At 50.8% G+C, this 27,755-nt stretch overlaps 1 protein-coding gene across 4 annotated transcripts; it reads left to right on the top strand.

Moving 5' to 3' along the window:
* The first annotated feature begins 182 nt into the window (after positions 1–182).
* On the top strand, positions 183–27,755 carry Nadsyn1 (NAD synthetase 1). 4 transcript variants are annotated; one of them, XM_038314872.1, is made up of 21 exons: positions 189–364; positions 2,078–2,138; positions 3,856–3,972; positions 6,406–6,459; positions 6,951–7,040; positions 10,529–10,580; positions 11,122–11,210; positions 11,370–11,487; positions 12,918–13,049; positions 14,612–14,686; positions 15,224–15,348; positions 15,868–15,916; positions 16,348–16,450; positions 17,668–17,836; positions 19,262–19,397; positions 20,076–20,182; positions 23,688–23,819; positions 24,526–24,595; positions 25,025–25,153; positions 25,583–25,759; positions 27,475–27,755. In XM_038314872.1, exons 1-21 carry the CDS (start codon positions 280–282, stop codon positions 27,523–27,525), a joined length of 2,121 nt encoding a protein of 706 aa, XP_038170800.1. In that variant the 5' UTR covers positions 189–279; the 3' UTR covers positions 27,526–27,755. The 4 variants fall into 4 exon arrangements, with proteins under 4 accessions (XP_038170816.1, XP_038170808.1, XP_038170800.1 ...); XM_038314888.1 differs by lacking the exon at positions 25,025–25,153 and having other exon boundaries at positions 183–364; XM_038314880.1 differs by lacking the exon at positions 3,856–3,972 and having other exon boundaries at positions 187–364.

Here is a 27,755-nt window from a genome sequence, read left to right as displayed (position 1 = left end):
CCGGGCCTTCCCAAAGGATGCTTTGCTCAGGCGTGCAGAAGAAAAAGGAGGCGGGGTGTGGTTGAGGAGGGCGGAGGGGCGAGGCTTCCGGGTAAAAGGCGCGTTTCTCGAGGAGCCGGGAAGAAGTTGGGAAATGACGAGCGTAGGGGAGGAGCTATGGCGGTCCAAGGGGCGGTGCCTCTAGGAAGGACACGCTGCGCACGCGCAATCCGGGCAGTAGCGCTGTAGGTTGCAGCGCTGTGTCTGTTCAGCGTCCCTGCCGGGAGCCTGCAAACCAGAATGGGCCGGAAGGTGACCGTAGCCACCTGTGCACTCAACCAGTGGGCCCTGGATTTTGAGGGCAATTTCCAGAGGATTTTAAAGAGTGAGTCTAGGGGTGACGGGAGACCTGAAGAACCCAAAGTCCACAAAGATCAGGGTATGGCACATAAGACCAGTGCACAACTTTGCCCAGGAGAGACTCACAGCGCTGGGCGTGAGAACAGATGAAAGGGTAATGACTTGGCGCTAGCGAGCTTTCAGGGGGACTTCCCAGTTTGGGGGACACGTGGAGTAGCAAGGCAGGAATGGAGATGGGGGCATCCTACCTGGCTGGGTAGACACTGCCCTCAGCCATCCTCTAGGATCGGGTGGGTTTCTAGTGTCTCCCGGGCCAGAGGTGCCCGTCCTTGGAGCTGTTTCCGTGGGAACGGTGGTGTAGGGTCTCTGAGGACTTTCCTGGTAGATGAGCATTGGGAAAATGCATACTGAACCGGGAAAGCGGAGAAACGGTGAGCTCTCAGCTCAGATGAGAGTGTCGCTGCAGATTTTTCACTTCATGTTTTCCGTGCTGAGCTGCCCCTGGAAGAAGTCTAAACTGCAAGAGTCACCTTTAAAAGCCAATAGAACCCCACGTTTATCATTATTTATTGCATGTACGCATGCTTGTCATCGTGGGCGTGTGGTCAGAGGACTGCTTGCAGGAGTCGGGTGTCTCCTTCCACCATGTAGGTCGACGTCAGCAGTTCTCAACCTGTCTGTTGCAAACCCTTTGGGGTTGAATGACTCAGGGGTCACATATCAGTCCTGCATGTTTGATATTTACATTATGATTCATAGCAGTAGCAAAATTACAGTTAGGAAGTAGCAATGAAAATAATGTTATGGCCTAGCAGCATTAGGAAGGTTGAGGACCACTGTTCTATGTAAACTTGGGTTGTCAGGCTTGGCCTCAAGCACCTTTACCTCCTGAGCTATCTGGACAGCCCAGGTGCTTTTATTTTTTTAGTATATATTGACCTGCTTTTCTTGTCAGAGTCTATGTCTTGACAGAGTATATGGGGTGAAGATAGGGTACCTCGCCTGCATGTTGGCAGCAGCTGTCAACCTGGTGTGAGTGCTGGCTGCTAGCACCATACTGGAGTTGGAAGCCTTCACGATCTCTCTACTGCTTTTTCCTAAAGCTGGTCTTGGTGTCTGCGAATTGATTACCTACCACGGTGTGACTTAGCCCTCCCCAGTGCTAAAGTCACGCTACCCTGATGCAGAATACTTGTTTACACTGTGTGAAGATGTGTCACTGTGAGGGGCTTAATCAAGAGCTGAATGCCGATAGCTAGGCAGGAGAGGATAGGTGGGATTTCCAGGAAGAGCGAGAACTCTGGGATGAAGAGAGGCAGGCAGACACCAGCTAGAAGCAGAACAAGTTGGATGTATTATACAGAGGAGAGGTAACCAAGTCACTTGGCAGAACGTAGAATAAAAGCAGGTTAGTTTAAGTTATAACAGCTAGTTTGGAAGTCTAAGCTAAAACGAAGCTTTCATAATTAATAAGTCTCTATGTCATTATTTGTGGACTGGTGTTCCAAGACAGTCTGATGAGAAAGTACTACACTACCCTCCCTGTTTCTGGTCTCCTGCAAATGTGTATAGGTGAGTTCAGGTGCCTGCTCTCCTCTGCTGTTAACAGACCTGGTTCCAGTGGGCTGTGCACACCACAGAGCCTGGCTCTGGCTGTATTGCTGCAGCACCCTGCTTTTCTTGCCTTTGAATGTTCCCAGCTGCTGAATTCTTTTTCCCTACCTCTCTCTCCATATAGGTATTCAAATTGCCAAAGCCAAAGGTGCAAGATACAGGCTTGGACCAGAACTGGAAATATGGTATGGCTAAGCTCACAGGCATCCCACCGCTGGGAGGGCAGGTAGTGGTATCAAAAGATGGGAAGAAGAGGGGCAGTACTAAGAGCAGAAGAAATGCAAACCATTTAGGATGTCAGCAACTTGAGAGTGGGCCAGGGGAGGTGGCAAGGCTGGATGACTCCAGGCTTCTAGTGGGCAAATAGAGGGACGAGGTTGGATCAGGCTGGGGTTGCATTCAAAGCCAGACTGCTTCACCTTCACCGATGCTGTGGTTTCAATGTCTCTCCAACATTCTTCTATAGAAAGCTGTTTCCAGGGTGGTGGTGTTGAGAGGCGGGGCATGGGAGAGGGCATTAAATCACTATGAGCAGCATCTTATATAAAGGTCCCAAGAAGCCTGTTTGCCTCCCCCATATGAGATCACCTGCAAGGTGCCCTTTTTGCAACTGCTCTGAGCCAAAATGCTGAGGAGCGATGCAGGTACGATATTTGAAGCAGGGAGCAGTCTGTAGCAGACACTAGTTCTATAGACGCCTTGATTTTTACAGCTGCAGCCCCAGAGCTGTTTGCAGTGGGCTCCCGTGGTATCTTACATGGCACTGAGACACCTCCCCCGGTTTTCGTTTTCTTTCTTTTTGTAATTAAAAAGAAAATGTTTATATTTGTTTTGTGTGTATGGGTCTTTTGCTTGCACATCTCTCTGTGCAGCACCTTCATGACGAGTGCTCACAGAGACAGGAAGAGCATGTTGGATCCCCTGAAATCAGTAGTTGTGAGCCAGAAGGTTGTGAGCCACCATGTGGCTGCAGGAATTGAACGCGGGTCCTCTGCAGGAGCAAGTGAGCTATCTCTCTAATCCCTTTTTTAAAAGTTATTGCATTTATTTGGGAACCTGCGCATTTTGTGTGTGTAGGGGTGTGGGGGTCTGGGGCCATCAGTCGTGGTGGGAAATGCCTTGACCCATTGAGCCAAGATCTCATTGACCCCATGTTTTCATTTACCTATTTGGCCATAAAGAGGTTTCATCTCGGCATCTTTTAATGGTCCCTCTCTGGTGCCCTTTTTGTGAGACTAGAGAAACTGGTGACTTGATTTCTTCTGTCCTCCTGCTAGGCCACTCCCTTGTGTGGCCATTATCAGCTACAGCCCCTCTCTGGTTTGGGGTACCTGTCTGTCTTTGAGGCTCCTGACCAGCCGTGGGTTCCAGATTGTCCTCTCCTCTTTGTCCCCCTCCCTACTTTACTGTAGTGCAGCAGTTCTCAACCTGTGGGTTGAGACCCCTTTTCAGGGGGCGGGGATGCATACAGATATTTACATTACAATTCATAACATACCAAAATTATAGTCATGAAATAGCAACAAAATAATTTTATGGTTGGGGGTCACTACAACATGAGGAACTGTATTCAAGGGTTGCAGTGTTAGGAAGGTTGAGAACCGCTGCTCTAACGTCTGGATATAAGGGAAGCAGACATGTACTTCTCTCCTGCACTTTATATCAGCCCCAAGGCATCCTCTTCCTTATCCTTCTGGGTTAACCTGCTTCTCTAGTCTAATGTCTCTCCAAAGAATCCTGACTCTCTCCCATTCTATCTGTGCCCCTCATTGAATTTGTTCTTAACAACTCACTCACCTGGAAGGCTCTGGAAAACCTGGTGCCTGACCCAACCATCATGGTATCCCTGGGCCCCTCCTGGCCACTCCTGGCCCCTCACTGGCCTCCTCCCTCTCTCCTCAGTGGCTATGGATGCTGGGACCATTATCACGAGTCAGACACACTCCTGCATTCACTCCAAGTCTTGGCTGCCCTTCTGGATTCTTCCGTCACTCAGGACATCATCTGTGATGTGGGCATGTAAGTGCCAGTGTGCGGGTGCTCGGAAGAAAGGCAAGTTCAAGACACCCAGCGCCCCTTCATCAGGGCCATGGGGTCTGAGTGGGACATTGAAACCTCTATGTTGAATGTCAGTTTTGCTCAGCCCTGTAGCTGCTTAACCTCCCCAAGGCAACAACTCTTGGAAACAGTTTTTTAGTTCTTCCAAGGGTTTCTGGGCACCCATGAGCACACTCTGCACAAATGCAAGCTAAGTGTTCATCCTGCTACACAGTTTTCTTTATGGTGAATTTTGTGGGAGCTGCTTCATGGGGACATGCCATCCATGAAGCTTTGAGTGGCCTGACTTTCTCAAGTATGGCTTCACCCAGCACAATGGCCTAGAACCTTCTAGTGTGTGTCTGACCATAGTGGTCTTACCTCTTTGCTTAGTGCTCCCTGTTGTTGGGCCTCTGCTAGAGCAGCAAGTGCTGTGCACCATGGAGCCTCTTCCCCAGCCCTGATTTGCTCTATTACCCTAGGAGTTCAGCATTTTCCTAGTCCCTAGTCGGTGGTCATTCTGTACTGTTGTAGAGTTGCCTAGTTTGGGAGCTCTGAATACAGCGGTCTCATTTGTTTGGAGAGTTTTTGTTGTTGTTGTTTGGTTTGGTTTGGTTTTTTGTATGTTTGTTTGTTTGTTTTGAGACAAAGTTTCTCTGTAGCTTTGGTGCCTGTCCTGGAACTAGCTCTTGTAGACCAGGCTGGCCTCGAACTCACAAAGATCAGCCTGCCTCTGCCTCCCAAGTGCTGGGATTAAAGGCGTGCGCCACCACCGCCTGGCTGGAGAGTTCTTGTATATGGAAGACCACAACATGCTCTCACATGAAGTGTTTCCTGTGTTCTGCCTTCTGGCTGAAAATGTCTGTGTGGTGACAGTTCTGATCATTATCTGGTGATGTCTGTTCTTGTTTAAATGCCTATCTATCTATATCTATATCTATATCTATATCTATATCTATATCTATATCTATATCTATATATTGTTGTTCATTTTTGTTGTTGTGTTTAGTTTGGTTCTGGATTTTAGTTTGGTTTTCTAATTTTTTGTTGTATTTATTTATTTTGTGTGTGCTTATATACCACAGCATGCGTGTGGGAGTCAATCTCTCTTTCCACCACCTAGGTCCCAGGGCTGGAACTCAGGTCGTCTTCCCTGGCAGCAAGTTCCTTACCCCTTGGAGCCATTTTAGCTCTAAACAGGTTTGGTTTCTTTGAGACAGGGTCTTATATAACCCAGGTTACCCCTGAACTACATGTAGCTGAGTTTGACATCAAGCATCTGATCCTCCTGCCTCCACCTCCAGAGGGCTGGGCTGAAGCATGCTGTCTGAGGCCCTGCTTTATGTAATCATCTAGTATTCCGCACGTCCATTGCACAAATGGAAGCACATCATTCCCATCCTCGAATGTACTTTACTTGGCTTAAGAGAAGACTAGAAGCCGTGATGATACGAGCTGCTTATAGTGGCTGTGCATGAGCCATGGCTAGGGCTAGGGGTGTTGACAGATGAAAGACGGGTACCCCTGCTTCTACCTACCTCTGATCCTGTTTGGAAGGAAGCATTAGGGCAGGTGAGCCTCTTGCTAGGGAAGGAGCAGCAGCGGCAAGCAGTGATGGAAGCAGTCACCCTAAGCTCTGGGACATTTTAGAAGAGGGAACCTTGTTTCAGAACACTTTCGAGCTGAATTTGAAAGCTACAGAAGAACGTTGAGGGTTTCTCTGAAGATCTGAGGGAACCTCATATCAATGCAAAGCATCCAAGGGCTGGGGGGATGCTCTGAGCATAAAGGACTGCAAGTCTGAGGACCTGAGTTGGGCTCCAGCACCCATGTGAAAAACCATGTGCATCAGGATGCCTTTGAAAGCCCAGTGCTGGGAGGTAGGATAGAAGGGTCTCTGGGGTTGCTTCTGTGAGCCCCCAGGATAAGTGAGACCCTGTCTCAAAAAATAAAGTGGAGAGGCTTGAGAGATGGCTTAATGGTTACGAGCATATGCTGCGTACCCTCCGAGTTCAGTTCTTTGTACTTGTATGTCCCAACCACCTGTAACTGCAGCTCTAGGAGCTCTGTACACACATGTACAAGTGTATGTGGACATACATACACATATGCATACAGATTGGTGTATGTATGTATGTAGATGTGTGTGTACAGATACATACACGTGTACCTATGTGTGCACATACACACATGCATGTATGAATGTACACACACAAAATCTAAAGTAAAGTTTAATACTAAAAAACAAAGTGGAGCTGGATAAGGAGGACCTTTGGTGTCCACCTGTGTGTGCATGGGAGTGCACCTGTATACACACAGCAAAGAACACATGACTGTAGTTAGTGCCACTGCCTCTGCTTGCTGCTCTCTTGTGCAGCAAGAGATGCAGACACGCATCCTCCCTCCTGTTTGCAGGCCTGTGATGCACCGGAATGTTCGCTACAACTGCAGAGTCATCTTTCTCAACCGGTAAATGAGGTCACGGGAGGAGGGGGGCTGGCATGCCTGTGCCTGTGCTCAGGTGGGGGATATCTTGAGGGGTGTCCTGAGTGAGCATAGTACACTGTTCCAGCAACTGCTATGAATCTCCATCTCTGGGCCTCAGCCACCCTCTCTCAGGCTTGAGGAGAAAACCCAAGGTTGGGTTTGTTTGGCCTTTTATCCTTGTCGCCTATACAATAAAGGTGAGGGAAGTCTTCTGGCCACCCCTCTGCCAACACATACACACCCACGCATGTGCCAGCTTCCAGCAAAGTACACTTGTTGGCTAATGGAGTCATAGAGACCTTTTATTTTCCCAAGCAGAAAGCTTAAGACTAGAGAAAAAAACACAACAGGTTTTCTCAGGGTCCTGGTCTTGAACCAGCTCAGTGACCTCACCTTATCCTATGGGGCAAGTTTTATGGCAGAGGCATGCTTGTCCCAGGAGGTTGTATGATCAGTCCTTTCACACACTGTAGGAAGATCCTCCTCATCAGGCCCAAGATGGCCTTGGCCAACGAAGGCAACTACCGGGAACTGCGCTGGTTCACCCCCTGGTCCAGGAGCCGGTGAGTGTCGGGTGCTTCGGCTGCCATGTGTTGGGACCACACACCAAGTGTTCACTAGACATCCTCAGCACAACAGCCTCATTTGGAAGATGAACCGCAGAACACTGTGGGGTGGGAAGACTATTCCTGCCATTCAGACATGGCTGATTCCATGCTCCCAGTTCACGTCTGAGCCAGTAGACACCATAAGACCTCAGCCGTCAGTCAGTGGTCACTAGTCACCCTTAAGTGGAGGGACAAGGACAAAGAGAGCAAGGATTCTCACTGTAGCCCATTTGACCTTTGGGAACAGTTCATTCTCTGAGGGGAGGGGTCTGTCCTGTGTGGTATATGGTGGGCAGAGGCAGAGGCGCCCCAACCTGAGTAGAGCTCATTAGCCAAAATCCCCGTAAACTAGGTAGGCATAGTGGTGTACACCCATCATCCTGGCACTTGGAAGAGAAGACTGAAGAATCAGGACTTCAGAGACACTATGGCTACTTAGTAAGCTCCATGTCAGCCTGGGGAACACAAGACCCTATCACGGAGCAAAAACCTATTGTCCCAGACTTTACCAAATATTTCCTAGGGGACAAAATGCCCCCTGTTGGGAAACCCTGTTCTGTGTTTTAGGTTACCGTCTTAGTGTTCTTTTGCTGTGAAGAGACATCATGCATGCAGTTCATATGAAAGAAAGCATGTCATTGGGGCTTACGGTTTCAGAGGTGGCACGCAGGCAGATACGATGCTGGAGAAGCAGTTGAGTGCTGCACTCGGATCAAGAAGAGAGACATTCTGGGCCTGGCTTGGGCTTTCATAATCCAAAAGCCCACCCCCAGTGACACACTTTCTCCACAAGCCACACCTGCTAATCCTTTCAAATAGTGCCACTCTCTAAGCATTCAAATATATGAGCCTATGGGGCCATTCTTACTCAAGCCACCAGTTACCCCATCTATAACTGGCGAGTGCCCTTGTGAACAGGGTCGTAGCAGGATACCTAAGTGGTTGACAGCTGATCTAGGAAAACCACTGGATTCTGAGGGTTGCTGTATGTTGATGGCCTTGTGAATTCTGGTCCTGTCTTGTAATTGTGTTGACTTCCTTCTCTCCTCCGTCAAGGAGAACTTTACGTAATGTGCACCACGTATTCATGTTTCTCAGCCCATCCTCTTCACTTTCGCCAGACGGCATTTCTACAACATTCTAGATTATTCCTAGGATAGAAGGCTTGGCTTTTTGCCTTTCTCCCAACTATCCAGAAATCTCCATGAGTTTCTCCATTTGGCTTCAGACCTATGTCTCACCGTCTCACCACCCTTTGATTTTTACTGTGAATTTTAAAAATATATATATTTCTAATTCTGGGGGGGGTACGTGTGTACCTACAGAGGCCAAAAGAGGGCCACGGATCCTCTGGACCTGAGTTACAGCCAGTTGTTAACTGCCATTCACAACTGCTGGGTGGGAACTTCACTGCTGAGTCATCTCTCTGGCTCTGCCTTTTAAAAATGGAGAATAAATGTTGAATCCCAGTATCTTTCCCATGTATGTCAGGTGAAAAGAGAGAGTAAACCTTTGTGCCCTTCTTTAAATTCAAGTGAATGTGGAATATTAAACTTGGATTCAGCCGATCAGTAATGACACACACTTTTAATCCCAGCATTCACGAGGCAGAGACAGGTAGATCTCTGTAAGTTTGAGGCCAGCCTGGTCTACAGAGAGAGTTCCAGGACAGCCAGGGCTACACAGAGAAACCCTGTCTTGAAAAAACAAAACAACAAACAAACAAAAACTTGGATTGAATTTGTTAAGGTTTATTCAGAAATTGGCTCAGTTTCTAGACTTGTATGCCAGCGTTGTGTTAGAGGTTTCTTTGTTTTGTTTTGTTGGGGGAGGGGTGCGTTTCTTGTGTTTTCTTTTGGTGTTAATATTATAAAGTTGTTTTCTTTGTCTGTGTTCTGGATGTGTTATGAGAGTGCTATACTATCCAATTATAACATGGTTAAAAGTTCCCTCAATGCAAGAATAAGTGACGCACACCTTTACTCCCAGCACACAGGAGGCAGGGGCAGGCTGTGCTCTGTACATTCAAGTCCAACCCTGTGTATTCAAATCCAACCTGTTCTGCCTAGTTCCAGGCCAACCAGGGCTACACAGTGAGACTCTGTCTAGAAAAATAATATTAAATTAAGAATGAGGGGCTGGAGGATGACTCAGGAATTAAGAGCACTGGCTGTTCTTCCTGAGGACCTGGGTTCGTTTTCCCAGCACTCATAAGCGGCTCCCAACTGTCTGTAACTTGAGTTCCAAGGATCTGATGCCCTCTTCTTGTCTCTGTGAGCACCTGCCTCATATACACATTCCTACACAGAGACAGGCAGTCATACACACACGTGCACACACAAATACACATTTTTAAAGTATCCAGAAGCTGGTTCCTGAAGTTGTCCTCTAACCTCTGCACGAGCACTGTGGCATGTGCACACCCGTGTACTTATGCACACAATAAATAAATTAATATAAAAATGAAGTAAAAAGAAATGGCCTTCCTAGCACCTCCCTGACCTTCTGGGACTTTGGATCTGTCCTTAGATGACCCATAAATAGGGCAGCGTGCAAAGAGCGCATTCTCCTATATTGTATGTTAGGCCATTCACCCAGTAGCTTTTTATTTCATGTAACAATATGGGTATTTTGTTAGTGTTCTGTTTTGTGGTTTGTTGAGATAGCAGCTTGTCCTATAGTCCAGTGCTGGGGCAGCAGGCCAGTACCGAGTGGGTCTTTGCATGAGTTGGTAAAGGTGAGGATGAACTTACTGACGGCTCAACAACATTTTGGTTTAGCGACATTGCTGCTTCCTGACCTACAGATGGGGACAGAGGACTCCTCTAGAACGCTGTGGCCGTGAGGAGGTCTGTGGGCATCTTGTTTCTGTTCCCAGTGCTGATGGGTGGGAGAGGACTTGTCCACTCAGCTCTATGACTTCTGGCATTGTGCTTAAGTAGAAGAACCACTGGCAGTGTGCCCATGGGCCACCAACTCTAAGAAAGCACAGAGCAGTCTGCATTTGGCATCTAAGCAGTGTACTGGGTAGTGGCTTGTTTGAGGATGAGACCTCGTAGACCAAAGCCATGTGTGGTAAATACTCTGCCTGTTAAAGACTGGAGTATGACCCTGTTGTCTCATTGGTAAGGTAGGTATGGTTATGTCTGTAGGTAAACATCGCAGGACTTTCCCACAGTTGGGAAGAGCCCAGATTTCTCCCTTGGAACAATGTCCTGATTCCAGTCCCACTCTCCCAAAGTCTCTCAGAAAATAGAGAGGCAGAGACACTCCAGTATGCATGAGTACTACAGTGTCTGCCATAGGTCTGTATGTGAATGGGTGGCTTTGCCTCTGAGGACACAACACTCTCAGGAGCCTGGTATGGTGAGATGCCTGTGCCATGCTTCCTGTGTCCCAGGACCTCATCTCAGCTTTGCCATGCTTTGATTCTTTCCTTCCAGGCAAACTGAGGAGTATGTCCTCCCTCGGATGTTACAGGACCTGACAAAGCAGGTGCATCCTTCCCAGGGCTTCCTGCCAGTGCAGGCTGCGGGTGGGCGGAGTCAGAGCACAGCTGGGTAGATGGGAAGTTCAGAGCGGAATCCATGCTGAGTGCAGGAGAGCTGACAGCAAACCCCGCTGCATGAATCAGCCCTGAGCGGAGGTAGACGGACTCAAGGACCCGTTCTAGGAAACCACCATGAGCTGGTGATGGGCATATCTCTGAGCTTTGCCCCTCTTGCTGCACTGTGGGCCTGGGGTCCTCACTCTACTTGCAGCCTTTGTGAATGGTGACATTGTTGGTGGCAGGAGATGGAGTGGAGGAAAGGACCTGTTGCAGCCGCAGTAAAGCTGTGTGGCTTATGGTTATGTGTAGGGAAATGGGAGAGCCTGGGGTCAGCAGAAGTTGAATATGCTGGAACTGGCACACCCACGGTGAGGAAAGCCTTAGCGAGGGGCTGGAACAGTATGGAAACCTTCAAGATGTCGGAGGCCAGTGTGTAGCCCAGTAAGCAGCCCTGAGATCTAAAGTGGTCTTTTTTCTCCACTGCAGAAAACCGTTCCCTTCGGAGATGTGGTACTTGCCACCAGGGACACTTGTATTGGGAGCGAGGTCTGTGAAGAGCTCTGGACACCGCGCAGGTCAGCTGACTCTGTCATCCATTCCCCATCCAGGGCTGATCAGTGGGAGGACCCAGACTTTGCAGCCTCTTGAGGTCATGGCCTTAACCATGGAGGTCCCCCTAGATAGCTGAGGGGCCACAGGAGCCCAGCTGTCATTCTGCCTGTCTCTTTCCACAGCCCTCACATTGACATGGGCCTGGATGGTGTGGAGATCATCACCAATGCCTCGGGCAGCCACCATGTGCTACGTAAAGCCCATACCAGGGTGGATCTGGTGACCATGGCCACCTCCAAGGTAGGCATTGGGCAGGATGGATGAGCAGTGTCATAAGTTAAGGTTCTGTCAGAGGAACCCCCAAGAGCAGTGGTACCTGGGGCAGGGCTCAGCCACCTCTGGTGCATACCTAAGGCTGTGGTTTGAAGCTGTATTCCATACACATGCTTGGTCCCTCCCAGGTTTCTCTTCCTATATCCCCAGGCCCTAACTGCCATCATACAGAACAGATTCTATAGACACTGCTATGAGGATGTACTCCTGTCCATGGTTGTCATGGAAACACATGCCAACTTGCATGCACCTGCCACTGATCTTGGATACAGTGAAGCAGTACTATTAGTTCTTGGTGCAGATAGACATGCCCCAGGTTGAAGATGGGCACAGACAGGATATAACATCCAAGGCTCACAGAGGTCACTCAAGGTCACCAGTGCTTCTGGTGGCCCTGAAGCTCAATATTGCCCCACCACACTGCTCTAGCTGCAGTGGCCCTGCAAGATAGGGACAGCAGCACTGCACTGAGGGCAGTAAAAGTCGATGTTCTAGGGGTGCCTGACACCTGGTGTCATGTGACATTATTGGGGGAAGACCTAACAGGTCTACTCACTCCAGGTAGGGAACCAATGATAGACCAAACAAGACCACCAGAGTTCAGTGTGGTAAGCCAATGACCAAAGTAACAAGACCACCAGAGTTAAATGTGGTAAGCCAATGACCAAAGGAACAAGACCACCAGAGTTCAATGTTGTAAGCCAATGACCAAAGGAATAAGACCACCAGAGTTCAATGTGGTAAGCCAATGGCCAAAGGAACAAGACCACCAGAGTTCAATGTGGTAAGCCAATGACCAAAGGAACAAGACCACCAGAGTTCAATGTGGTAAGCCAGTGATAGACCAGAGTAACAAGACCACCAGAGTTAAATGTGGTAAGCCCCATGAGTTTATTGGAATTACTCAGCAGTGTGGGTAAGGAGTTACAGGCAGGAGCAGGGATGAGTCAAAGGCAGCTGCATCACCAAAGCCCCATCGACAGCTCATAGGAACTGGAACCCTGGAGCTCCCTTCACAGTTTGCAGGCAGTTTGACAGATCAGAGTCTCAGCCAGGCAGCTTGGCTGGTCTGAGAGCCTCTCAGCAGTTCTTACTGCTTATGTGACCTAGGAGAGGAGGGGCCTTGTGCATCTGCTAAGTTTCAGGAGCTTCCTGAGACTTGTACATTATTGACTTTCTGACTTTTCGGTTTCGAGGAAATCGCAGCACATCTGGCAAGGCCACATTAATTGGCACCATGGGGCTTTGTGTCCCCACCTGCACCTGCTGTCCCTGTCAGAGTCTGGATGCCAATGACAGCTTGGGAAGTCTGATGCATCTAGGTGTCCCACTCAGGACTAGCGGCAGTCTCTGGTTATATAAAGCACTGAGAGCCCTACTGTCTCCTCTGCTTCTAGAATGGTGGCATCTACCTCCTAGCCAACCAGAAGGGCTGCGACGGTGACCGTCTCTACTATGATGGCTGTGCCATGATTGCCATGAACGGGAGTATCTTTGCCCAGGGCACTCAGTTCTCCCTGGATGATGTGGTAATGAGCCAAGCATGGGGATGGGGATCTGCGTTCACACTGCCCAGTCAGTTAACTGCTCATCTGTAGAGTTTCCCCTCCCCTGGCTGGGAGGAGGGATCCCTGTAGGGCAGGTTTTGACTTAACCCAGAGCAGAGAAAAATTTCCATGCTGGGCATGAGCTAGGGAGAAAGACCCCAGGCTATAGTAAGCACAATGGGGCAGATAACCATGGTGTCTGAGACACACGGCTGCCTGGCTTAATACAGGGGCTGGTGAGTATATATTTGACTCATTTTGGAGGCTGGCAGGATAAAGCCCCCCAATCAGGGATTAGAAGGCACTAGGCCTAGTCCTGTTAAAAGGGGTGGTGACCATCAGACTTAACTGGGGACATTATCCTCAGGGACATCTGACCTATTAAAGACCTATCAGTTTCCCCTTGGCCTGGACAGCACACGTTAAAGGGAGACTGTACCCTGCATTAGTAACTGCTCACTCATGTGACAAATACCTGACAGAAGTTCTTTGGGGAGGAAGGGTTTATTTTGACTCATGGCTGGAGGCTTCCAGTCCATCATGGTGGGAAGGTGTTTCTGCGGGAAAGTGAGCCAGCTGGGCACAGCCCATCCATATGGAAAGCACAGATGAAGGCTGGTGCTCAACTCACCTTCTACTTTCTATTCAGTCTGGGACCCCAGCCCACAGGCTGGTGCCACCCACATTCAGAGTGCATCTATGTCAACAAACCCAATCTAGACACTCCCTCACAGACATACCCAGAGATTGGTCCATGGTGATTCTACATTGTATTGAGCTGACAATCACTGTTAACCATCACCTCCCATGTGGGCCCTGAGTGATGGGAAGCACAGAGGAGGGACAGGGTAGCAGTGCCATTACAATCCTTTGGTGGGGGTGTGAGGACATAGAAGACAGCCCTGCACAAATCTACCTCAGGGGCCACACAGTCCTCAGAGGGGCTGGCAAACCGCATGCTCAGCTCCTGGAAGACTGGGTGTGCACTGCCATGTCACTCCCCATGCTGTTCTCCCCTCCATCTTCCTCTGCGTTGACTTCATTTTCTGGTCATAGAATGGCTGCAGTGGCTCCAGCCATTCCATATATAAGTAACTATGTGCAGAGCTGGAGGAATTGTTGCTTTCTGTGTGTCTCTTAAGTAAAAAAGAACATTTTCTGAAACCCCACCCTTACCCCAGTCACTGATAGAATTGTGTTGCCTGCTATAACTGGGGGGGGGGGGTCACTGGGAGATGTCTAAACGTAGCTGGGGTTGTGGTGTCAGCCAGACAAAGATGCAGCTGGAGAGATAGTTCAGGTTACAGCGTCACTCCAGCACCAGGAATCCAGCGCTCTCTTCTGGCCTCTACAGAAACTGCACTCATGTGCACAGACACATATACTCATAATTTAAAATACATTTTTTTAAAAGGAGAAAAGGTTCAGGAGGGTAGTGGTACCTTTTACCTTGCTAGGGGCAGTGGATGCCTAGGGGCTGTGAAAGGTCTGACCCATTCACGTGGGACAGCAGTCCTGTGCTCTCCCTCTGCTTCCCCACTCAGGAGGTCCTCACTGCCACCCTGGACCTGGAGGATGTCCGGAGCTACAGGGCAGAGATCTCATCTCGAAACCTGGAGGTAAGCACCATGGGAGAAACACCAGCCTGAGTGCTCAGCAGGGCCTCAGAGATGGTACTGAACCAAGGGTATACCCGGTTCCTCTCACTATGTATAGCATCCTTGGGGTCCACCATGTGAAAACGTAGTGGGGCTCTGCTGTTTTTCAGGGTACAGTAGCACTCCACCCAGTGGCTGTACATAGGGTGCCCACTGCTGCTTCTCCTGAGTTTTGAGTGAGCATTGCTTCTTTTTCCTGGGTGTATCTGTTCAGGAGTGAGTCCTCCAGCTCACGTGAGGCCCTCATGTTCAGGCTGTTGAAGAACTATCAGACTGCTCTCCTGAGTGGCTGCCCCAAACCCCATTCCTGCAGTACCGGGAAAGGCCGATAACGCCTCTGCCCTTGCAAGCCCTGGTCAGCACCTGTCAGCTTCGATCAGTCCATCCTAATTCCCAATGGGCTTGTCTGTGTCTCCCATGGCTGCTAGAGTCCTGTTCCTTACATGTGAAGGTTCCCGACTGCAGCTGTCACTGTGTCCTGATGTCCTCCCACAATAGGCAAGCAGGGTGAGCCCGTATCCCCGGGTGAATGTGGATTTTGCCCTCTCGGTCAGTGAGGACTTGTTAGAACCGGTGTCAGAACCTGTGGAGTGGACATACCACAGTCCCGAGGAGGAGATAAGGTGGGTGTCCCCTGGCTCTGGGTCCCGTTGCTTTTTGGACACCACTGTCCCAGTGGTTTGCAAGGTGTGGGGTCTGCAAAGAAACCCAAAATCTAGGGTAGACCCTGTGATTTACTGGGGTTAAAGATACAGTGGTTGCCACATCATGAGTTCTAAGACAGCCATTGCTACATAGTGAGACTGACCCTGTCGAAAGTAAAGGACTCACTGTAGCTGATGAGGCCAGGCTGCCTGGTTCTGCTCAGGGTAGTTTCACCGTACTATGTCCTTAAGCTCTGAGGCCCTGTGCCAGGCCTCTGTGTCCCTCTTTCACGTGGGATATCTCTGGGGGTTTCCTAGACTGGTTTCAGATTTGAAATGCCCAGGTTGACACACAGTGCTTGTAGCAGATGGTCCAGCAAGAGCGCAGGCTCTGGGCTGCGTCTCTGGGCTGCTTTCTGGGGACCCCATGCAGGGCCACTCTAGAGATGGAGTGATCCAGGCTTGTGCCTCCAGACTCAACACTAGTATCTCCTGCAGCCTCGGGCCTGCCTGCTGGCTCTGGGACTTCCTCCGACGGAGCAAACAGGTAGGCTGTTTTGTTCCTACCCACCCCCATGTGTCTCCTGGTTGGTGTGTGAAAAGCTAGGATGAGATTGTGGTGTTCTTCTTTGGGAGAATTCACCATCTCAACTGGCCAGAGGCCAGACGGGTGAAGCCCACTTTGAAGCTGTATGATGGTCTATGGAGCTGTTGAAAAGCGGGGATCTCTCAGATCCCCTGATGTACGCTCATCTAGGGCCAGAAAGGCAGCCTGGGCTCCAGTGGCATCTCTGCCCTTTAGGAAACCTGTCATACAAGCGAGTCATTTGTCCCCCCGTCCCCCCCCCGAGAGATGGTGCTGGGCCGTGTGTTCCTGTAGGACTTCTGGGACTCAGAGGGCGGTGCTAGGCTGGAGATTGACTGGGGCAGAGCCTATCTGCAGCTTGGCTCACACAGTACTTGGTTGGCCCCTTCCAGGCTGGGTTTTTCCTGCCCCTGAGTGGCGGTGTGGATAGTGCAGCCAGCGCCTGCATCGTCTACTCCATGTGCTGCCTGGTCTGCGAGGCTGTGAAGAGTGGAAGTAGGTGACATGGTGTCCATTGGTGTGAGGAGGGAGGCGGGTTGGGAACCAGGCACAGAGCAGGGGACAAACCCAGGTCATGGGTACCATGGGTGAGGGAGGCTTACTGGTAGGGCACAGATGGCCATCCTATTCAAGTCCCAGAACTCAGGCCAGTAACAGCCTTTCCTGGGTAGTTAGCGGATATAGTCTTGTCTGCCTGCCACTGCCTGTCAACAGTACAGCTTTGCGGGGAGGTCATAGGCTTTGGGGTCTGGCAACCTAGGTCAAGTCCTTATCTCATCATGGGTGCAGTGGCACTAAGAATAGCCTGAGCAGTGCAGGAGCAGAGGGTTAGCCCAGAGCATAGACCAGCCCAACACAGACCACAGTTAGCCCAGCACAGAGCAGTGGGTTAGTACAGTGTAGGCAGGGGCAGTGGGTTAGTACAGTGCAGGCAGGGGCAGTGGGTTAGTATAGTGCAGGGGCAGTGGGTTAGTACAGTGCAGGGGCAGTGGGTTAGTACAGCTCAGAGCCATGGGTTAGTACAGTGCAGGGGCAGTGGGTTAGTACAGTGCAGAGCCGTGGGTTAGTGCAGAGCAGTGGATTAGTACAGTGCAGGCAGGGGCAGTGGGTTAGTACAGTGCAGAGGCAGTGGATTAGTACAGTGCAGAGGCAGTGGATTAGTACAGTGCAGAGGCAGTGGATTAGTACAGTGCAGGGGCAGTGGGTTAGTACAGTGCAGGGGCAGTGGGTTAGTACAGTGCAGAGGCAGTGGGTTAGTACAGTGCAGGGGCAGTGGGTTAGCCCAGCACAGACTATAGGTTGGCCTAGAACAAATTGGGTAGTTAGCACAGCTAGCCCTGTGGGTACAAAGGCCAGTATTGAAGCACCTGGGAGAGGGACTTGCTCATTTTTTTAGGACCCTGGGCAATGGACCAGGCTAGATTTGTGGTCTCTAGGGTGATCAATGGGACCTAGATACAAAGAAATTTGGGATATGGACTGTGGGAACTGAACATCAACTTGGGGGATAGCTAGGTAGGCGCCAAGAATGGACTGGGGCTAATATGTGGGAGCTGAAGATCAGACCAGGGGTACCTGGTACCTACATGAGCCCCAGGAAGTTGAACAGAGTCTGGCGCCTGGAAGATGTGGGCTGACTGCCCGGGCACTTGGGAGGGAGGCCAGGACTTTGTGCACAGACAGTGGTTCACATCCTGCCGTGGTGGCTCCAGATCAGCAGGTGCTGGGCGACATCCAAAGTCTGGTGAACGAGAACAGCTACACCCCACAAGATCCCCGGGAGCTCTGCGGACGCCTGCTCACCACTTGCTACATGGCCAGTGAGAACTCCTCCCAGGAGACCCACAGCAGGGCCACAGAGCTAGCTCAGCAGATTGGAAGGTAGGACTCCACCCTGTGTTGAGCTGCTGGTGACACTGTGTAGTGTCCTTGTGTGTATCTGGCAGCTGAGTGAAATGCTGCTGTGGGTTTGAGCCCAGACTGTACAGTTCGGATGCATGTATGCATATACACACATAAACATCCGCCACCCAGTCTTGCCCCTAGGTGCAGTTTCAGGGCATATATTCCCATCAGCGGGATACCATAGAGCTGGTCCAGCCGGCTTTGGATGTAGCTCACAGGCTTTGTGGGGAGGATCAAGACTTTTCCAGGAGGCATGACTCTGCCTCATCTAGAATATTCTTTTATTCAGGCTCTTTGGAAAATCAAGAAACTGCCTGTCACATTCCTGGGTACAGCCAAAAGCTTCCCTACCAGCAGGTTCCATACCTGGGCTTACGCTCATAGGAGGTACAAGCCCAAACAGTTACCTCTACAGGATGTTCCTGGTTGTCAGCTTTGTCTCAGTGATGAGAGGAGGAAGTGGGCCAAACGTCCATTGACGGATGGCTAGTTAAACACAATGCCACGTGCCCACACTGGAGTATCGCTCTGATGTGAAAAGGTGTGGGGCACCTCTAAAGCATAAGTGATGCTTAGAACTGTCGTGCTGAGTGAAATCACCAGGTCTCAAAGGCCACGACATGCACCACCCATTCCTGTGAGTCGCTCAGCCTGGCCTACCCACAGTGGATTTATCAGTCCAGACAGTGGACTGGCAATTGTCAAGCTGGAGCGGATGGGAGTAGGGAGTGTTGGTTGCTGGGCAGGATTTCTTTCTGGCCTGGTGAGTTCTGGCACGAGATGGTGAGTAGTAATGGTTTTATAGTGTCGTTACTGTGCTGGCCGTGGTGTCACATGCTCTAGGATGACAGTAGAGGGCCAGCAGGAGGGCTCAGCAGGGAAAGGTACTTGCCACCGAGTCTGATGACCTGAATTCAATCCCTTCGACCCACATCTGGAAGGAGAGACTGACTCCCAAAAGTTGTTCTCTGACATCCACACATGCCATGGAATGTGTGCCCCCCCCATACACATAATAAAAAATATCATTATTTCTAATTATTTATGTAGTGTGGGCAGGTGCATATGAGTGGCAGAAGAGGCCATCAAATCCCCTGGAACTGAGGTTACAGGTGGTTGTGAGCCAACATGTGGATGCTGAGAATCAAGTCTAGGTCTAGTCAGTTAATCGCTGAGCCGTTTTTTTTTTTTTTTTTTTTTTTTTTTTTTTTTTTTTCAGTTTCAGACAGGTATTCTGTGGCTCTAACCTGGAGCTCATAGAAATCCACCTGCCTCTGTCTCCCAAGTGCTGGGATTAAAGGTGTGCACCACTATACCCAGGCCCAAGCAATATTTTTCAGAGGTAATTAAGAGCGTGTCTTAGCACACCTGTGCTGACCCCTCTCACCCCTGCCCTTCCAGCTACCACATCAGTCTGAGCATTGACACCGCCGTGAAGGCTGTCCTGGGCATCTTCAGCCTGGTGACCGGGAAGTTCCCTCGGTTTTCAGCACACGGAGGGAGCAGCAGGGAGAACCTGGCCTTGCAGAATGTGCAGGTAAGTATTTGAGCCTGGCCCTGGTCCTCACAAGGATGCGGAGGGAAAAGCAGTGGAAGACTGGGAGCCTGGGGATGGGAGGGGCAGTGATGTGTTAACCGTCTGTACACCTCACTAGAGACGCTGACCACACAGCCATGCTTTGGGCTGCAGGTCTGTGAGTGTCAGTGCATGGGAAAGTGTGTGTGGAGGGTGTGCCCATCTGAGCCTTGGTGAGGCTGTGTGCTGGAGCATGACCACACTCGGGTATATGTGGGCACCCATGCATTTCATCCAGCCCTGGCCCACTGGCCCTGCCCCACCCCTGGACTACCTGGGTTAGCCTATAGGCCGTGTGTCAACAGGGAGAGGAAAGGCCCCAGGGCTTGTCTGTTGTCAGCGTGCCATCTCTGTTTGCCCCTTGTGTTCATGGCCACCTCTCAAATGGTAACTAGTTTGGAGGGCACTGCTGAGCCTCTTCCTGGCTACCCCTACTCAGTGTCTGCCTCCTGTTACTCTTTTCACTGTGATCCTGCTGTGGACTGGTGCAAGGGGGGCGTGGGAGTCTTCTCCCCAGCACAGGGCAGCTCGATTCAACCTGTTTGTGTTCTGACTTGAATGTTCCTGTGCTAGGATTGCATCGTAGTGCAGCTGCTTCCTGGGTCAGGCACAGGGTAACTGCCTTCTTCCCTCATCCAGGCTCGGATAAGGATGGTCCTCGCCTACCTGTTCGCTCAGCTGAGCCTCTGGTCCCGGGGCATTCAAGGGGGCCTTCTTGTGCTTGGATCTGCTAATGTGGATGAGAGGTGCGTGTGGTTGGGAACTTTCCTTGATGACACCCTAAATCTCTGATGGAAGTTTGGTCTTTTCAAGACATGATCTGCCTGCAATATCAGGATATGCAGAGACTGCAGACCAAGAAACCTCTGTCTGTTCCTGCCTCAGCCTAGTCTCATCCAGCTCAGGCTGCTTCCGCTCCTGACCTGCCTCCAGCTCCTATCACCTCCTCCTCCTCTCCTGTCCCATGCATGATAGGTCCTTTCATTCCAAACAGTTTTCCACTCCAAACAAGATAGCTCTTTTTCTATGGGAATTGAAGACAAATCCCTTTTTCCCTTGCTTAAAAACCATCCAGTGGTCCTCTTGTTTCCAGGTAAAAGCCACCCGACCACAGAGTCAGCAGTGGAGACTGGTAGATCTCTTCCCAGGCTTGGTGAGCCACCACACCTCCTAACTGTCTCACATGCTCCTTATTAGCTGAGGAGTTTTTAAAGTGTCGTGTATTCATCCTTTAGTCTTTCCATCAATCTGTCTATCCGTAAGTTGAGTCATTCATCTGTCCATCCATTACTCTGACCAGCCACCTATCTACCCATCCGCCTGCCACTCTACCCATCCATTCACCCCCCTTACATACATCCACCCACCTATCCATCCACCCACACATCTGTATATTCACCGACGCATTCATCCATCTACCCACCCAAACATATGTACATATACCCACCCCCACCCTTCCATGCATCCACCCATGCATATATACATTCATTCCCATCTACCCACCCATACATACATGCATACACCACCATCCCACCTTGTAGTCACTCATACATACATACATACATCAACCACCACCCATCATATATATATATATATATATATATAGATAGATAGATAGATAGATACCCACCTATTTATCCACTCAGCCACCCACATATACATACACCCCCTCCCATCTGTACTTTCATTTGGATTGATTTTGAGACAGCTTTTTCCTATGAAGCATAAGGTAGCTTCAAACTTACTATGTAACCCAGGCTGCCCTAGAACTTGGAAGAATCCTCCTGTCTCTGCCTTCTGAGACTGGGATTATAGGATTGTGTCACCATATCTAGCAGGCTTTTTATTTGTATTTGTGTATGTGTGCATATGCCCTGGCATGTATGCAGAGGTCAGAGGACAGCTTCTGGGGCCAGTCCTCACCATCTACCTTGTTTGAAGCAAGCTGTTATTGCTCACTGCACTGTATTCCAGGTTAGCTGTCCTGTAAGGTCCTGGGAATTCTGTCTATCTCTGCACAGGAGTGCTGGTATCACAGATGGTATTGCTGTGTCCAGCTTGATGTGGATGCTGAGGGATCCGAACTCAGGTCCTTATCCGTAACAAATCCTTCTCTGTCCTGCCAGCCAACTCCCAGTTAATGACATGGAGACTTCTTATGAAAGCTCAGCCTTAGCTTAGGCTGGTTCCACTAGCTCTTACAACTCAAATTAACCTGCTTCTATTAATCCACGTTTTACCATGTGGCTTTTTACCTTTGTTTCACTCTGCATGTCAGACTCCGTGTCTCACTGTCATCTCCCGGGCGACCCGATTGTCTCCTCGTATTTTCTCTGTCTGCCCGAAAGTCCTGCCTACACCTCCTGTCTAGCTGTTGGCCACTCAGCTCTTTATTATCAATCACAGCAGTGTATCTTCACACAGTGTACAAGTATCCCACAACATTCATCCTGTGTAGAAAATGCTTTCCCTACAGAGCCATCCCCTAGTGCCCAAGACTGGAATCACCGGTGGGGGTAGGGTTGAGTGATGAGACAGGAGCACAGTGGGGTCACCATCCCTCTTCAGCAGCAGCCAGCTGCTGGTGCCCATGCCGTTGGGAAATGCTGGGTAAAGCAGCGGGCGTTTTTGCCAAGAGATGGTGCCAAGAGAAGCCGTGAGTTAAGAACTTGAGGAGAGATGATGAGGCACAGCCGTAAGGATGATAGGTGGGTGCCGTGGCGTCTTGGGCCCAGGGAGTTGTGTGAGAGTGTGTTTGATGACTTGCTAAGAGGACTTGGGACTTGGTATCAGGTTGTCCTGGGGCTGTGGCCTCTATTGCAAACAGACTGGCAGTGAGGTTGGGTAGGGACAGAGCAGCCTTGGCACAGTTTCCCAAGCCTGCTCTCAGTGATGTTACAAGGTATGCGTTTGGTTCCACACCCTGCTAGCGGCTGGTATAAAGGGCCACTTCCTGGGAAGCTGGTCATTCAGTGTTTTGGGTACAGATAAACCCAGGCTGGCAGGCACCTTCTGTTGACACCTGCCAGAAACGCCACCTCCCAGGAAGGATGCAGGGCTTCAGCACCTCAGCTTAGGCCCAGGGACCTCCAGCAGAAAGGGACAGGGGAGCTACAAGCCCAGGTTCCCTACATCAGTCAAACTACTTGGTGGCTGCCTTCTGAAGGAGGGCTATTGTCCCAGGCCTGTGGGTGACACACAGTGAGTGAGGGTGGAGCAGGGTGGAGCTGGGTGGAGTGTTCTTGCTAACAGCAGATCAGGGTGAGGCCAGAACAATGGACAGGAGCGCACTGTAGGCCACCATAGCTGCTGGTTGATGCCAGCTAGTAGGAGGTAGAGGAGGGAAGGCCAGAGTCCTGCCAGGGTCTATGATGCCATGGAGGGTGGTGGCCTTTCCCATGGAAACAGCAAGGAGAGCAGGATGTGTTGTGGGCGCCTCTCCAGGACCCATGTCTCTGCTGGTGGCAATCTGAGTCCCACCAGTTTCATCATCCCTCTCCTCTACCCGAAGACACTTACTGACGCTAGAACATTCGCCACTATTTGCCAATTTAGCTTGGAGCCACTGGGTCAGCAAGAACTTGTGTGTGACCAGGATGGGAATACAGTGGCCTGTGGCAGAGCTGTGGCAGGTGGGCAGGGTTGGAAGGTGTGTGTGCCCTGAGTTGTTATCAAGGTCACTGCAGGGCAGCTGCTCCAAGCTCTCCCCCAGGCCTCTGGGGGCTCTCCCCACACCCACCACCAGCCCAACCCTCCCTGTATCCTCACAGCCATCAGCATCTTGATGTCACCCCTTGGCCTTGACTCTAATTCTTATTTCCTTTGAGGAGACTTGGGGCTGTTTCTCAAACCCACCCTGTAGTCCTGGTCCATCTCTGTGTGGGGTCCTCAGTCCATCTTCAGGGCCCTTGTCGCCATGCGAGGTCGCAGATCTAAAGCTGTGTATTGGAGCTCTGTAGCAGACTGAGTGTGCACTTGTGCAAGCTCCTGCCTCCCGTTCTGAGGCCTCTGTCTCTCAGCTCCACCTAGCTGACCCCGGCCTTCTAGACAACCTGTTCCTAGAAGGCTGATGGTGGTACCCAAGCATTCTGAGCCAAGATAGATGTCCATACGGTGTGCCCAATGTCACCCTGCTAGCCTCCTCCAGGGCCAGGGTTATACTAGGCCTCTCTGAATTCTGGGCCCCTGGAAGAAGGTAACCCTTGGCCATCACTGGTAGACCTTAGAGACACCATCCTTTCTCCCTGGCAGTCTCCTCGGCTACCTGACCAAGTATGACTGTTCCAGCGCGGACATCAACCCGATAGGCGGCATCAGCAAGACAGACCTGAGAGCCTTCGTCCAGTTCTGCGCTGAGTGCATCCAGCTTCCCGCTCTGCAGACGTGAGTACTCCTGTGGCTCCTGGGCCCCTGAGACCACCCTTGCCCTGCTTAGCCACCCTGTGCCCCCACCTTTCAGCTGGAAGCATGAGGTCATGACCTCACCCACTCCTGTTCCTGTACCCACAGTTCTAAGAGTCTTGAGTGACAGTTCCCCCCAGACTGCCTTTTCTCTTGCCGCCATCTCAAGGCAGAGAGACTGGTGCTGGAACTTGACGAGCCTGATCTTGGGGTGTCTGTTGAGGATACCCACAGCCTGTCAGGCTGCTGCAGCATCTCTCTCTACTGGTACCAGGAAAACTGTGCCCCTGTTTTCCTCACAGGGTCAGTCGTGTCCAGGGGACCTCGGACAATGTGTGGAGATCCCTGGGGTTGTCACAGAGTTTCTTCCTGGCAACTTATAGGCACCAGCTGGGGATCCTCCCAACTGTCTTACAGCATGTCAAACTACCCTACCCTCCCATCTCTGTCAAGTGTCCTGACCCCAACTACCAACTGTCCTGCAGTGGAGGCCCCCGGCCTGCACTCTTCACCTCCTTGCTTTCCTTGATCTACTGTCCTTTGGGTCATGAAACCCCAGGACCATGAGCCCAGGCATGGCCCTGCCAGGCATGGCCAGCCCAAATGCAGTTTGTCTAGGGACACATCCTGCCAGAGCTCGTGAGCCCATTAGCAGCCCTGGGGACTGACTCGGTGTGTCTTACTGCAGCATCCTGTCAGCACCGGCCACTGCAGAGCTGGAGCCCTTAGCCAACGGGCAGGTGTCTCAGACAGATGAGGTAATGATGGTGGCTTTGTCATGGTGGGTGTGTCTCCCCTTCTTGCTGGATCCCTTCACAGCATCCTTTCTACCACGGGACCTTGACTCATTCAGGCCAGCAGAATCCCTAACCTCAGATACTCTGACTTAGCTTTCTCACTGTGGTTAGGGCTGACAAGGGCTGACAGGGTGGGTCAGAGGCAGCATGAGGACAAGTTAGGAAACCAGCAGGTTCTCTACCTCAGAGCAGCCTTGGAGTAGAGTCAATCCCCTCCCATGCCTTGCAGGGTTTTAGCCATTTTTTCAAACCTGCATCTCCTGGTATCCAGTGAGTTCTAAGAACCTTGGCTGGGCACCCGCTTGCCTCGCCTCTCTGAACATTTGGTCCCCAACTGTAAGAGGCTGTGCACCACCCCACTGTGCTCTGAACACACTTCTATCCCTGCAGGAAGACATGGGGATGACATACTCAGAACTCTCCGTCTTCGGCAGACTTCGGAAGGTCGCCAAGGCTGGGCCCTACAGTATGTTCTGCAAACTGCTCAACATGTGGAAAGATAGCTGTACACCAAGACAGGTAAAGCCATATATGACATCAGGCTTTGCCACCTCTGGGTGACCCATTGCATACACAGTCACGTTTTATGCTGACATCTTCACCAGCTTGAGATTCCTGGCTGCCCTAAGTTAGCCCAAGTATGGGCCAGCCATGTGGGTGTGCTGGTACTTCAGAATACATTAGGTCTCTGCTGGCTAGAGGACTCACTGGGCCTGTAGACCCACCTGGAGGCCTCCAGGAGCCCAGAACTGGGCTGTCAGAACCAGGACTCTACAGTTCTGTAGCTCAGCTAGTGTCAGCCCAGCTGATGTCTCCATGCTTCTGTCTGCAAAAGCCAGGGGCAGGGCTGGCACCTGCTGGCTGTTTATGTCCCCCCAAAGTAGGACTCTTAGCCCCAAGTCTTTCCTGCCTTTCTCACTTGAAGCCCATGTGTCCCTTGCCCACCAGGTGGCTGAGAAGGTGAAGCAATTTTTCTCGAAGTACTCCATGAACAGGCACAAGATGACAACCCTCACGCCAGCATATCACGCTGAAAGCTACAGTCCTGACGACAACAGGTTTGACCTGAGACCCTTTCTGTACAACACAGCTTGGCCCTGGCAGTTCCGCCACATTGATGACCAGGTGAGTCCTATCAGAGGGCTGTGTGTGTCCTGCCTGGGAGACATTCAAGGGGCTTCTCTTGAGGGAAAAAAAAAATTTTTATATGAAAAATGGTATGGCATGGCTACTGTCCTTGCTTCTGCAATGGGATTATTTTATTATATATGTTGATTAAAACAATATATACATGTGTTTATTTGGTTTGGTTTGGTTTTTCAAGACAAGATTTCTCTGTGTAACAGTTCTGGCTGTCCTGGAACTATGTAGGCCAGGAGGACCTTGAACTCACAGAGATCTGCCTCCTGAGTGCTGGGATTAACGGTGTGCCCAACCACAGGCTTATTATACATATAATATATATATATATATATTATATATATTATTAAGACATTTTCTCTAGGTAGAACTCTCTGTAGAACTCGCTATGTAAACTAACAGGCCTCAAACTCAGAGAGTCCCTCCGCCCCTGCCTCTGGAGTGCTGAGGCTGAAGGCACCACACCTTTGATTAAAGCAAACTTAGCCCCCACCCCAATCCCCACCCCTGTCCTTTTCTGAAGACCACAGTGGAGACACCCATGGATGGCAAGTTAGACACAGCTTCTTCCCAGCTCTGCTCTGCTGCAGACAGGGACAGCTGCTCAGCACAGGGACAACAGTTAAAGATGGCAGAGTGTGGCCAGGACCCTGCTGAGCTGTGGAACCCAAGGGACCGGAGGAACTGTCAGGAACCGTGGCTGGGGCAAGGACCCCCGAGCAGCTGGTGTACACTTTGAGGGTGCAAGGTCTACTTGCCACCTCCGTGTTGCTAGGTGCCTAGCGGGGTCTTCTTGGCGGAGCTGGAGTTAGTGCTTCTGACATCCCGAAGAGAAGGCAGGGATGCTGCCAGATGGTCCCCTGCCCCTAAGAGTCATCTGGTCACTTTGGTCAGCAGTGCCCAGGTCAAAGAAAGTTGGTGTGGGGATGGAAACCCTCTGGGCTTCCCCTTGCAAGGAAGCGACTCTATCCAGCTGACTTTGGGAACCACCCCCACCCCCAGTAACTCAGAAGACTCAGTGGAGGTCAGTAGGAGGTAGAGTAGCCCCTGGGAAGTAGGCAGTGACCACTAGGAAGCTGAGACATGGGTCAGGATGCTATTGTCCTGTGTCCCCACTGGCTAGGCTGAGCCTGCACCCTGTGTAGCTGTTACCCACATGCTTTGTCCCCGAATCCTGCTGTGACTGAGTCACAGGAATGGAACAGTCTAGCCATCAAGGGCAGAAGGTGGGAGCCACATCAGCTCTGATGTTTAGTTTATTGTTGTTCTTGGTAACTGTGTGCGTGGATGTGAATAAAGTGCCTATTGACGCTAGAGACATTGAATCCCATTGTGATCCACTTGACACCGGTCCTGGAAACTGAGCTCAGGTCCCCGAGAAGAGCAGCAGTGCCCTCAACCACTGTTATCTCTCCTCACCAAGTTCTGGCTTCTTCAGTGGTAGTAAAGGGCTTGGTCACTTACCTCCCACCAAGACCCACCTGGCAGCGGTTCTGAAAGATCAGCAAGGGATTTTGATGCTGTGTGTCCTTGTGGTGGGCCTAAATAGAAGCACCCCAAATCTCACCGTCCACGGTGGCCACCAGGAGCTCCCAGGCCAAGCCTTTCCCCGGCACCCTCTGCACTCAGTCCCTGGGTAGTTCCAGCAGTAGGTTGTTTGAAGGGTGATGGAGACAGTTCTGATGGGCTTTTCTCTTTAGGTTCTGCAGCTTGAGAGGAAAGAACAGCAGGGCCCGAAAGACTGCGTCTAGGAGCGGTTGGAAGAGCCATCACCTTTACGGAAGCACCTCCTCCCTAGAGATCCCTACTGTGATTTCAAATCCCCAGTGGTCAGGACCAGAGACCCTGCCACTGCCCTGCTAGAGCCAGGGTGTGTTTACCTTTCAGGAAGAGAGCGAAGTTCATTCTAATGCCATAAAGAATAAGCAAAAATGCTCTTTTTAAAATGTGATTTTTAAAATAAAATATTATTTTATGTGTA

The sequence above is a fragment of the Arvicola amphibius genome, chromosome 1 (genome assembly GCF_903992535.2).
Source record: "Arvicola amphibius chromosome 1, mArvAmp1.2, whole genome shotgun sequence".
Classification (NCBI taxonomy): domain Eukaryota; kingdom Metazoa; phylum Chordata; class Mammalia; order Rodentia; family Cricetidae; genus Arvicola; species Arvicola amphibius.
Note: the sequence above shows the minus strand (reverse complement) of the source record. Positions and strands in the feature narration are given on the sequence as shown.